This window comes from Mustela putorius, unplaced genomic scaffold, assembly GCF_011764305.1.
Source record: "Mustela putorius furo isolate JIRA1106 unplaced genomic scaffold, ASM1176430v1.1 tig00003923_pilon_pilon_pilon, whole genome shotgun sequence".
Classification (NCBI taxonomy): Eukaryota; Metazoa; Chordata; class Mammalia; order Carnivora; family Mustelidae; genus Mustela; species Mustela putorius.
Window position 1 is genome coordinate 10,903,283 of NW_025422068.1, and position 12,193 is coordinate 10,915,475.

General features: G+C 56.1%; 1 protein-coding gene across 11 annotated transcripts in view; it reads right to left on the reverse strand.

Moving 5' to 3' along the window:
- Window positions 1-4,391: 4,391 nt before the first annotated feature.
- The window catches only part of FLT4 (fms related receptor tyrosine kinase 4), a 38,922-nt gene continuing 31,120 nt past the window's right edge, over window positions 4,392-12,193 (reverse strand). For 5 of the 11 annotated variants that reach the window (XM_004758980.3, XM_045069259.1, XM_045069261.1 and 2 more), the window contains 3 exons: window positions 11,260-11,380; window positions 10,305-10,366; window positions 7,055-10,156 (listed from right to left, as the gene is read on the reverse strand). In XM_004758980.3, coding sequence (XP_004759037.2) covers window positions 9,868-10,156; window positions 10,305-10,366; window positions 11,260-11,380 — 472 coding nt within the window. In that variant the 3' untranslated portion in view covers window positions 7,055-9,867. Of the gene's footprint in view, window positions 6,212-7,054; window positions 10,157-10,280; window positions 10,367-11,259; window positions 11,381-12,193 lie in introns of those variants that run through there. The other 6 variants (XM_004758979.3, XM_013059674.2, XM_045069262.1 and 3 more) reach the window with 4 other exon arrangements.

Consider the following 12,193-nt stretch of genomic DNA (forward strand, 5'->3'; position numbering starts at 1 on the left):
TTAGAAAAGACACTAAAATGAAAGCCTTTTTGAGACCTTAAGTGCCACCTGGGCCCTCGACTCTGGGCCTCGACTCTGGCACAGAAGCCATTGGCATTTAATGGAAGTGACTGGAGACAGCTTAGTGCAGTGTCATGGAAACCGTAAGCCCTATTCGTAATGTCACTGTCCAAAATGATGCAGGAAAACGTTGCCCATCTGGACTTGGGTGGGGTGTGTGGGACATCACCTGCGTCTCTGCACCCCAACCCAGTCAGTGAGGCTGCCAGTGCACCCTGGCATCGCCTGAGCCCACGTAGTCTGGTCTGCAGTCCCTGCTTTATGGGGGCAGGCACAGGGTCCCTGCTCCGGGCCCAGCTCTGCCCCTGACACTCACTCCAGGTTCTGGGGTATTATCAAGTCCCATCCATGCTCACTGCCAGGGTGGGATGTAGGACGGCAGGGGCTTCCCCTTCCCCTGCCCCCACCAACACCTTCCACCATGCAGATGCGACCAGAGAAAGCTGACGGTGGGAAGAGACAAGAGTGAGACCAGAGAAGGCGGAGGAGGCAGGCAACCTGCAGGTTCCCAGCAGCCCTGGTTTCCTGGCCGCATCTTGGGCCCTTGCACCCTCTTCCTGGAGGTCTTTACTTTTAAAGTACCCACCCGCTCCTGTGTGTCCCCTTTCTGGCTCCTTGTGGATGGAGTAAACCTGTTCCTGGACCTCCCATGAGCCTGCAAAGTGGTGGGAGGCCGGCTTCAAGTGCACCCCAAGATTTCCAACTCCCGAAATGTGTCCCCACAGCTACCCAGCAAAGTATGTATCCCAGTGTCGCTGTTTTACCACTGAGGCCGAGGGACTGGCCTCAGTTCCCTACAGCCCCTCCTGCACCAGCTCCCTGCCCCCAACCCCCTGTGAACCTTTAGCAGCAGGTGGTGGGGGGGCAGCTGAGGGTCCTGAACCCCAGGGAAGCTGGCCGAGCAGGGGACGCTGATGCCCCTGTAACAACTCACCACATACTTACTGGCTGAAAACAGCAACATTTATTTGCTCATAGTCTAGAAATTGCGAGTCCAGTATCTCTGGGCCAGAGTGAGGGTGTGTTGGGGCCAAGCTCCTTCCAGAGGCTCAGGGAGTCTCTCCCAGCTTCTGGCAGCTGCCCATATTCCTTCTTCCCTTTCCGTGTGCATGTGCGTGAGTGCGTATGTGTGTGTGTGTGTGAAATCTCCATGCCTCCCTCTTCAACATTACATACGACAACTTGCATTCTGGGCACCAGTCTCCTCATCTTCCTTTCAAGATGATGAACCTGGGACACCTGGATGGCTCAGTCTGTTGCGCATCTGCCTTCGGCTCAGGTCATGATCCCAGGGTCCTGGGATGGAGCCCCACCTCGGGCTTCCTGCTCAGTGTGCGTGTGTGTGTGTGTGTAACCCTCTTCATCTGCCTCCTGCTGATGACATGGTGAGCCTGGATGTTGGCAGAACTTCCTCTGGGCCCAAACAGACACTGGCTTGCTCCTCTGGGGATGAGGTGCTGAAGGTGGACAAGAACTGTGGTGGCCCTGGACGGGTGAGTCAGTTGCTCACTGTCAGAAGGACCAGGAAGCCCGCCGGACCCCAGAGCCAGACCCCACCCTGGCTGTGACTTTAGCAGACACCTACAGGGGACTTCTGACAGCCATCCCCATACTGTGACCCAGGCAGCAGCCCCTCACCTCCGCCTGGGGCCACCACGCACTGCACCCTCCATTCCCGAGGTCCCGGGAGCTCCCTTAGTCTCTTCCTCCCTTTGTGCTGGGTCAGCCTCTCTGTATCTGAGCCCGGCCTAGTGGCCTGGTGGATTGTGACAGGTGACAGTACTTTTTTCTCTCAGGGAAGAGCGTGGTCACTCTGGGCAGGTAGGCCCAGCCGTGCCTCCACACCTGTGAGTGGCTGGAGCCCTTCCTACTCCCCCAGAGGCCCTGGCTGCCTGTCTCCTCCCAGAAAGGTTCTCCTGGGCCAGGACAGCCACGCCAGCTGATAGAAGATATCCCACTCTCCTGTCCTGCGTCGTCACCACGAGGGCAGTTGGGCCTGGCCGGGGCTCCTCTGGGAGCTGAGATGCAACCATCCCAGTGGGGCCTTGGAGTGGCTTGAAGGCAAGTAGGCTGGCAGCGTGGTGCTGGCCTCAGCTGCCAGGACCAGAGCTGGGGTGTTGTGCCCAGGGGCAGCAGCAGGAACACCACCTCACCCTGGGGTTTCTTCCTCTTCCTCATAACTTGGTTATCCAGGCCCTGGGGTCCTGTGGGTCTGGGAATTGTCTCTGTTTCTGTGGGGCCTTTGCTTGGGTCAATATTGATCTGGCTTCTTTGAGTACTTCCTTCTTTCTGCCTCTTCCCTGATGGGGGCCCTGCTGCAGGGGAGGCTGGGCAGGGTCAGTCGCTGGCCATATGGCTTTGGCTGTGTGGGCTGGAGGCTTTAGTGAATGTGGCGGAAAAGCTGGCCTGTACGGAAGTTCCGGGTCCCTGGATGGCTGTCCGCCCCAGGCCTGGGGCCGCAGCACCAAGCTGCCCAGCATGATGCGGGGCTGCGGGGGGCCTGTTCCACAAGGTTCCCTGGGTCCCTCCACTCTGAGTGCTGTGGTGACCCCGCAGGTGGCCTGAGCCATGTCCTGTATACACGTAGGTCCTGTTTTCCTGTTTCAGCCTGGGCTCGAGTGGGGCCCTAGCCTCCTGGGACCCAAGGCGCTGCCAGCCGTAGTTCCCTAAATGGAATGGTGTGGGGTGAGAGCATGCCGGCCTTTCCTCCTCACCTCGCCCTACCCCCTTGGGCCCTCTTCCCTTTTGAACTGATCCTTGGCTACAAATCTTCCTCCTGCTTACATGTCACTCCTTACGGCAAAGACTCTGGGCTATGAGTTCTGTGGGGATTGGGGCTCTGCCGTGTCCCATGGCCTAGGATAACGGGTTGTTCACTGGTGTGGGCCCCTCAACCTGCAAAGATGATGTCAGGATGGAATCGGGGCACCAAGGGACACGCCAGCGTGCCCTCGGCCTGATGCCTCCTAGAGAAGGTGAGTCATAGCTGATAGGAGTGTGGGCCTGGGGCAGAGCGGGAGATGGAGCGAGGGACCCCAAGGTGGGAAAACACTGCTGGGACGCCCCCAATGGCCCCTTGCTGGCTGGGTTCTCATTCACATCTGGAGACCTTGGTGCTCTGGGTAGTGAGGTTCTGGGACCTTGGGACAGTGAGTGCGGCCCTGGGTGTCCAGCCCAGGTAGGACCCGAGAAGCCTGGCAGTGTGAGCGCAGCCCTACCCGGACCCGCCTGTGGGCATGCATTGTGCCGGCAGCCAACCGATGGCTGACACCTGGCTTGAGGTATCCAGGGAGAGAGGCTACCTCCAACCAAAGAAATTGTCACGTTAAAATGTCCAAACTTAGAGGTGGTATGTGTCTTTTCTGTGTTCACAGATTTATTATAGAAGTAAAAGTAACAATAAACCCGTCATTACCAGCTGCCTTTGTGGGGAGGGGCTCTTCCCACTAGAGTTGAAAATGAGGCCAGGACAGTGGGCCTCACAGCCCAAGGAGGGGTTGGGCACCCAGAAGGTCCCCAGCCTGGGAGAGGCCTGGACAAGAATGGCCTCTGGCTCCTGACCCTTGCTAGGCTCCATCCTATCTGCTCCCCTGGGTGTGGTGTCCCCTGGGTGCAGCCCAAATCCAGGTCTAGGGGTCTCCTTTGCTCTCCCTGCCCTGAACCCCTGAGGCTGTGGCCAGGTCACATCCACCGGGCCAGCGTCCTGTCCCCATCTGCAGCTGCCTCTATGCTAGGCACTCCTGTGTGCAGGGAAATCACACGAACATGGCAGAGTTTGTGGGGGGCCCTGCTGCCCTTGCCTGGCTGGTCTCCCTGGGGAAGGGGGCAGTGATTGAGGCTGGGGTCCCAGCTCAGACCTCCCTGATCTCGGAGTCCAGACACACATTTAACCAGTGAAGTGACCCGGATGCTCCCTGCATCCCTCTGGGCCCGTCCCACCCTCCCTCGGGGTGTGGATGGGGGTGGTTGGTCGAAGGCACCTGCTGGGCCCAGTGAGACAGGCCCTTGGGTTCCTGTACTCAGGGTGGGAGGCATTTGGCTCTAGGAGGCGGGGACAGAGCTGTGTCACTTTCCCCATCAAGTGAGAAGAGAGTGGGTTTGCCCAAGGCCAGGCTGGGCGCTTCCCATCTGAGGAGGTCTGGCCTCCTGTGCGTCCCGAGTGCCCTCTGCTGGTGGCCCTGGGGAACTGCAAAACAGCTGGGGTGGGGACCCAGAGCCCCAGTCAGTTGGGGTCCCTCCTGTGGCCTGCCCAGGGGCCTGGTGGGGCTGACGATCCCATGGGAGGACGGCTGTAACCCAACCTTCAAAGACAGGACTGAGCTGAGAACCCATTCACTGTAACTCAAAGACTGGCATCAAATTTATTATTATCTTTTGTTAAATATTTTAGATCTTTTCAGAACACGTGGTCTACAAGGCCATGGTGGGTTTTCTTCCCAGTACATTTTTGTGTATGTAGTTAAGTGATGGGGGAGAGGTGACGTAAACAGGTGGTATGCATGGAGGGAGGGCCCTGGGGGGCCGCCCCTGCCCCTGCCTCAGGAGCCTAGCTCCTCTGGGGGAGAACAGCCTCTGGGCTTCCACCAGCTAAACCTGAGACCCAGGTCTCCTGGTCCGGTGACATCAGAGGAGGAGAGCCACTGGGGACCGTGAGGGTTACAGTCACACGTATGTTCAACATGTCTTAAAGGCACAGTACACAGGGGGTGGTGGGGGGTGGGGGTGTTCTGCTGGGCCAGCCCCTGCTTGCTGCACGGCCGCCTGTCCTGCAAGCGTCTCGTGGGGGGGGGGGTTAGGGGAGTGATGTCCTTCTCCATGGTGCTAACTGGAGAAGGGTTTCTCCGGCCAGGGGTAGGGGTGGCAGTGGGTGCTGGAATGGGGGCGGAGGTGCTGGGCAGAATAGCTCCAGCCTCCAGAGGGCCCTGGGCCACTCCCCTGGGAGGGCAGAGGCTGGACATCAGGCCCAGACTAGGGGGAAACACACCCTCTGAGCCAGCACCAAAGACCTTCCTCAATGGGTCCCGCGGTGTTTGCTCCTCAAAGGGCCATTCACAGCTTGGAAGGTGTTTGGGTGGCAGATCCAGGCCCCCGAGGGAAAAACCAGCCATTTCTCACACTGGGCCACTTGGGACCATCCGTGGATTCTTCCCGTTTTGGGCCAGGAAGGTGGGGCCACAGCAGCCTGGGCTATGTCGGCACCTGACTGGGGGTCAGAGGCAAGAACAGTCTAGATTCACAAAGACCTTCCCTGGGCTCCCCTCAGACTAAAGTTTTGAAAAGTACATTCTTCACATCAGCTCATAGTCTCTAAAGTTCTAATGAAAAACCATCTGTTGGATAGTTGTCAACACCCACAGGAAGGTACACTGTGACGCTTGGCCTAGCAGAGACCACGGCCCCTGGAGGGCAAGTTGTTTGTCCGGGCTCAGGAGAGAACACCCCATCCCCCAACTTCTCGTTCATCGTTTAGGATGGAAATATGGCGCCTTCTCTCAGCGTTGGAGAGCCAAGAAAGCCATTCCCACGGGAATGAGTGGACTGGACAGTGGGGCAGGACCTGGGGTCTGCAGCTCAAGTCTGGTTCCATGTCCGTCACTGTGACTCTCAGACCCTCAGAGTCCTTCTCAGAAAATGGGGATCAAGCCCCCACCCACCACGGTGGGAGGAGGCAATTAGGACTGTCCCCATGGGTATGGGGCTGAACGGAATCTGAATCTTGAGGGAAGAAAGTCTCAGGGGATCTGGAGGGTGGCCTAGGGAGGCAGGTGCAGTGATGGGAGTGTGGGGGAGCCCTGGAGCCTGGGTCTTGCCCTTCCTAACTAGGGAGGAGGAAACATCTCCTATCCAAGCTGAGGGAGAAGAGTTCCTAGCCCTCTGGTTGCCTCTGGGTACAGCCCCCACCAGCTGTCAGACCCGGGGTCTTGGGGGCCTTGCCCGGGGGCAAGTAACTCAGTAACTATCGTCTGTGAAGAAGGGTGCGCGGGCAGATGGGGGGCGGTCGCCCTCATCCTGGGGCCCCGCCAGCTCCCCGTACTCGCTGTTGTAGAACACCTGCCCTCCCCGTGCCCCCCGGTCTGGCCGCCGCCGCCGCCCTTGGGTATCAGGGTGAGCCCTGGTCACGTCCACGTTCCGGCCCGGTCCTTTACAGCTGCTGAGACAGGGAAGGTGATGGTCAGTGAGACAAGAAGAGAAGAGGGACAGGACCCTGATCAGGGTCCGGCTGGAGTCACCAAAGATAGCACTGGAGGGCTAAGCGAGCCCAGAGCCCTCAGAGACACAGACTTGACTCACACAAAGAACAGGACTGATGGGAGTGTTGGCAAACCCTGGAGCTTTCTCCGTACCCCACCTGGATGCAGGGGACAACGGGAAAGGCCCACTCATGCCCGCAAACCTGTTTCTCTCCTATACTCACCCACCCATCCCTATAAGTACCGACTCTGTGGCTCAGGCCCCTGGGCATCCTCCTTGCTCTTCCCTTTCCCCAAACCCCTCACACCCAGTGCATACAGAAGTCTTGTCTGTGCTGACTCTGGAATGTGCCGGGCTGCTCTCTGCGTGCCCTCCTGCTCCAGGGCGAGCGCCCACCTCTGATGCTCGGCGCTCCCCTGGCCCCTGTCTCTTCTCCCAGCCCTGCTTCAGAGATCCTTTCTGCCGGAGACCATCCTTCTCCCCATAGATCCCTGCTAGGGCTCTTAGGTACTCTCAGAATGAGCACCGGGCTTCTCACCCTGGGAAGAGTGAGAACACCTCACTCTTTCTCACTCTTCCCCTGCCTCCTCCCTGAAGGCCCTAGGACGCTCCCTGCTTACCTCTCACGGTCTCCAAGATTTAAAACTATATGTATTTATTTATTTGAGAGGAAGAAAGAGCACTAGCAGGGAGAGAGGCAGAGGGAGAGAATCCTCAAGCAGACTCCTGGCCGAGCACAGGGCTTGATCCCAAAACACTGAGATCACGACCTGAGCCGAAACCAAGAGTCAGACGCTTACCAGACCGCACCCCACCCTACCCCCACCAGGCGCCCCATTCTTTGAGATTTTTAAAGACCTTGCTTCCTTTCTTCTGATGTTGTTTTTGCCATGTCTGGTGTTCAGCCTGATATTTTTTTCTTTCTTTCTTTCTTTCTTTCTTTTTTTTTACTTTGTAAATGACTCAGCCTTTTTTTTTTGCCTGAATTCCCAGAAGGTTTACCTTGAAAATCTAACAGCTAGATTCAGACATGCAGCCGAGTCTGCAGTCCTGGGGCACTTTCTCCAGGCCCTCTTCTGCTGTGTCAACTCAGTTCTTTCATTTGAGAGGGTCCCTTGAATTAAAGTTTAAAATATCAGTTCTGTCCCGCCACCGGCATCATTTCCCTCGGAAACTCCAAATCTTACGTGTATTGGGTCATGTCCCCTCAACCACTGCACTTGCCAACTTTCTCTATGCTCTTCTTTACCTCTTTATTTATTTTGGTTTTCTTTTCTTTTGTCTTTTCTGGTCCATCTTCTGTGTCCTTCCCCGTAAGGGAGCATCGATATCATATCTGTTGATCCCTGCCCCCCTCCACATGCCCCCGCCACCCTGTCTTCATTTTGGAGGGGGAGATCTGTCTTTTATTTCAATTTCTTTCCCGAATGTAGCCAGCCACCACTCAACACCTTTGCACTGTTCATTTCCGTTCTGAGTGTTTGAATTTCCAACTCCTGGTGCAGCTTGTCGTTTAATTATATATTTAATTCACATTGGGAGTATTGTATCAGCTTTTCTCTGCTTCATTTCTTTTCTTTTTTGTTTTTTTTTGAGTGTTGACATCTACTGAAAAGTTTTCAATCCACTTTATTCTGTCTTTTTTATGGATAGTGTATGGATTTATTTTTATTTTTAAAAAATATTTTATATATTTGTCAGACACAGCATGAGCTGGGGAAGGGACAGAGGGAGAAGCAGACTCCCCGCCGAACAGGGAGCCTAGATGCGGGACAGGATCCCAGGACTCTGGGATCCCGACCTGAGCGGAAGGAAGACGCTTAACCGACTGAGCCACCCAGGCGTCCCATGCTTATTTTTTCTGTTTGTGATTATTCGTGCTGGGATTTCTGGGACTAGAAATATCTGGTTATCCTATGGAAGTGGCTTGGGACATGGTCGGTTTGGGAAGCTTCCTCATTTAGGCAGCATTACACCCACATCTTCGGTATCACCTTGAATTCCTTCAAGGGTATCCCTCTTTGCAAAAGCTCCAGTCCTGTTACGATGTGGTATTGCCACCAAGAACCAACCAGTCGCTTTGTCCGGTAGTGCTGGGTTCCCTCTCGGTGGCTGTCATGCAGCCATGCCAACCTGCCACAAGCTGAGGGCTTCCAGACCTTCCTCTTGCCTACATACTTGGAGGAGACACCCTCCCTGCAGGGTGTGGACTGGGCATTCTGCATGGCCTGGAGGTGAGGAGCCCATGGGGGTTGCTGATCAGCAGTTCGCAGGAGACAGGAAAGGACTGGCAGAGGGACTCTCTCCTCCTCCTCCCCCACGGAGCTGTCCAAGGCACCTTCTGTCCTCGCACCTGTTTGGAGAACGTTCCACATGCCAAGGGAACGCAGGTGTCCCTCTCAATGCTGGTCTGGATGTGTTGCCAAGGGAACTCGTGTGGACAAGAGGGCTTCGTGTCGCTGCTATTGCGAGGTACAATTTCTGTAATAAATGGTTCCCTTGGGTGTGGATGTGTCTTCTGGGTTCTTGCTTCCGGAGACTCTGCTGTGACTTTCTTCTTCCTTCAGCACTAAGCACTTGTGTCCTGTTCACGGGCCATGCAGAAGCAGTGCCTTCCCCAGACGGCTGCCCTTGGAGCCTCCCACTTGCCCTGGAGCCTCCTCCATCAGACCTCTGCCTCTTCCCTCATCTCCCTGGCTGGTCCCAAGGACCACAAAACACTCCTCTCTTTGGGTGCCGGGCCCATCATCTTCTCCCTCCACCGTGACTCAGGTATGGCTCTGCTGGTCCCAGCACTGAGCTTCCTACTCACCCATAAACCCGAGTCTCTCTCTCCTGCCTATGGCACAGGCATGAGCTCTGAGGGGCTGTTTTTATGAAGATGTGTGGAGATTATAACAGAAGTAACAACCGTCCTCTGGCTTACCCTCTTAATGATTTACGTTTTTTTGGAGGGGGGATATAAAATACTGTTGTGTAAAGAAACGTTATCCAGACACTACTTCCAATAATGCAATCAGCGTTCATTTCCCCAAAATTAGGTTACTAATGGAGATCACCCGATAAAATCCATAGAAACAAAAGAGGGGACCAAGATGCATGGAACAGACAGTAAATTCGGTTGGACATGTGAGCCTTCAAACCACCAGCACCCACAGTGCCACAAACATACCCTTTGTAGGCTGCTGGGAAAATCACCGCTAAGGGGTTCAGCAGCAGAGATGGTAAAGACACCTGCCAGAATAGTGGAGCCTCACCACAACTGTCCTAACGTGATACAAATAAATGTTTGCAGTCTCGGGGGAAAAAACTCAGTGACATCGTCATACATCGATTAAAAAATGGCACAGGCAGAGGCTAGGATTTGTTCCTGAAAACCATGTCAGATGAACCCAGAAGGGGGCTCCGAACAAAGACATAGATCATAGGTCCCCTGCTTTACCAATGGAGCCCGCCAGGCGCCCGCCTCCCTCATAGGTCCTGTCCTTTAAACAGTTGTGTGCAAGTCCACTACTAGAGTAAGTGGGTAGATATTTAACTATCTCATCTACACCCTTAAAAGATGAAACATTCAGGGATTTTTTTTGGGGGGGTGGTTCTTGCATTCTTATCAAGCTAGGACACCAGCCAGCTCCAGGTCACATGATCTGTCTGGTTCTGGGGCAACTGGAGAGTAAATGTGGGGGGCCCTGGGGGTAGTGGTGGCGCTTCTGGCTGCAGGAGGGATGTGTAGGCACAGTGGGCATGCTGGATCTTACTCATTTCATGGAGAGGGTGCGTTTGAGCACCTGTCAGATGGAAGAGAGATGGGGGGACCAGCCCCATCTGGGTGTGTTGGGCCAGGATGCTGGTGGGAGAGGGGGCTTCTCCAGTGGCCAAAGGCCTTGAGTCCCAGAGCAGCGTGCTTTGAACACCCAAAAAAGCAATAGGGAGCCATGGTAGGTTTCGGGTGAGTCAGTGAGAGGCATGCCCAGGCCCGGCTTCCCCCTCCCGGCCCCTTGCAGGGAAAGAGGCTCTGGAAGCCCTACCTGAGCCCACTTTCTTGTCTGTACCTGCTCTCCAGCTGCTCAAACTCCTCGGAGGCCAGCACCATCCCACTGTCTGTCTGGTTATCCTGTGGGGAGAGAATAAGCCCGTCTGCAGGCAGCCCCCCCCACCAAGCCAGGACAGCATGGCACGGACCTCCGCGGCTGGTCTGACACCTGCCCTGTGGAAACAGATCAGAAAGCAGGTGTCCATTCCTTGCTGGAGCATGCAGGTGAGGGTCACACACCCCTGCCAGAGAGGGAGAAACTGAGGCTCAGGCTGCCGGCAGAGCAGGAACACAAGGAGAACAGGGAGCCTCTCGAAAGAATCTGGCAGCTTATGGTGTAAAAAAAAATGGTCCTCATGGAGACACACTCCACATTTAATGGGGCTCTGTCACCCTTTAATGGTGTGTGACTTGGCTCCTGTCAGGGCTGGGAGACCCCAATGTATCCATCGGGCCCTGGGGGACATGAATCGGGGGCTAGCACTCGCTGACCAGGCCTGTCTGGAGAAAGTCCTGGGCAGGAAGGTTTCCAGCTGTAGACACTCGTACCAGGCTGAGTCTGTACTTTTGCAAAATAGACCCATGGGCTCCAGCCTCCCAGTGCCTGAGAGGCCCATTCTGCTTGAGCAGATCTGCGAACAACGCTATATCCTGTGCCCCCTATCCCGGCCTCCTTCTCAAGAGTCACCATCCCTTTCTCTTGGGCCACATGGCTTGGTGGCCACCAAAGGGAAGCTAATCCAACAACAACCATCTAGAAGGAGAAACTGTCTTTCCACTGGGTTTCTCTGCTGTGCAGAGGGGAGACCGGTAATGGGTGAGGAGGGCACGGGGAAAGCAGCCGAGACCCCAGTATGCCCATGTGCAATTTGGACTTGACATTTCAGTGTGGCACCCTTTCCTGAGGTGGGCCTGGACCTCCTCCCAGCTGGGAAAGCCTGTTCTGTGTGCATAGTCCTGCCTGCCCCACTTACCACGGAGGCCTTGTAGATCGTCGGGGTCATGGGAAATTCTTCGAACGTCTTCATCCTGGAGGAGCCCTGTATCTGAGTCCCTCTTGCCAGGCACCCGGGAAAGGACACACAGTTATAGTATCTGTGGGGGGAAAACAGCCTGCTGAAGGAACATGCCCCAGAAAGCCCTCCTTACCTCTCCTTCTGCCCCCTCTCCTCCCAGAAGGACCTCAGGCCTGGGCTGTGAGTTGTGGGGCCTAGATCTGAGTGCTGGTCTGAGTTCTTCCCGGGGTGGTGGGGAGGAAATCCGCAGCCCTCCAGCACCCCCCTCCCCCACACCGTGCTGAACTGTCTCCTCTCCTGTGCAAGAGAAGAACACCTCCTGGGAAGGGCGTGGGAGGTGAGTGGAGTGCACCCAACCTGGGTGTGGCATGGGGGTTGGTGAGATGGATGGGGAACCCCTCTGTGCCAGCCACCCCCCGCCTGTGTGTGTGCATCTGTATGCCTTGGGTGGCTGGTGGAAGAAGGCTGGTGGGCACCTGCTAGCTGGCTGTTCCTGTCCCCCAGGCCCAGCCCTGCCCCCTCCGCTGTGGCACGAGGGGAAGTGGGTCTCAGAGCCCTTCTCTCGGCAACCCCAGTGGGAACACAAGTAGCCTTCCTGAAGTGTAGACAGCTGTGGGCAAGAGATGTCCAGATCTCTGGAAACTCAGGCTAAGTTCTAAATCCTGAATGCGGGTGGGTGGCTGGCCCATCCTCCTCCTGGGATCCCAAATGTCAAAGGGAGGAAGGGTTTTTGGGAGCCAGGAGTGCCAGATGCAGGGGAGGCTGCAGGGCCGAGAGAAGGTCTGAGGGGCCGCAGAGGAAGGCAAAGTCGCAGACTACATGGCCTTGGAGGGGGGCCCCAAGGCTCGCCAGGCCCCCCAGGGAGCCGCAGAACCCAGTATGTCCTTTAAAT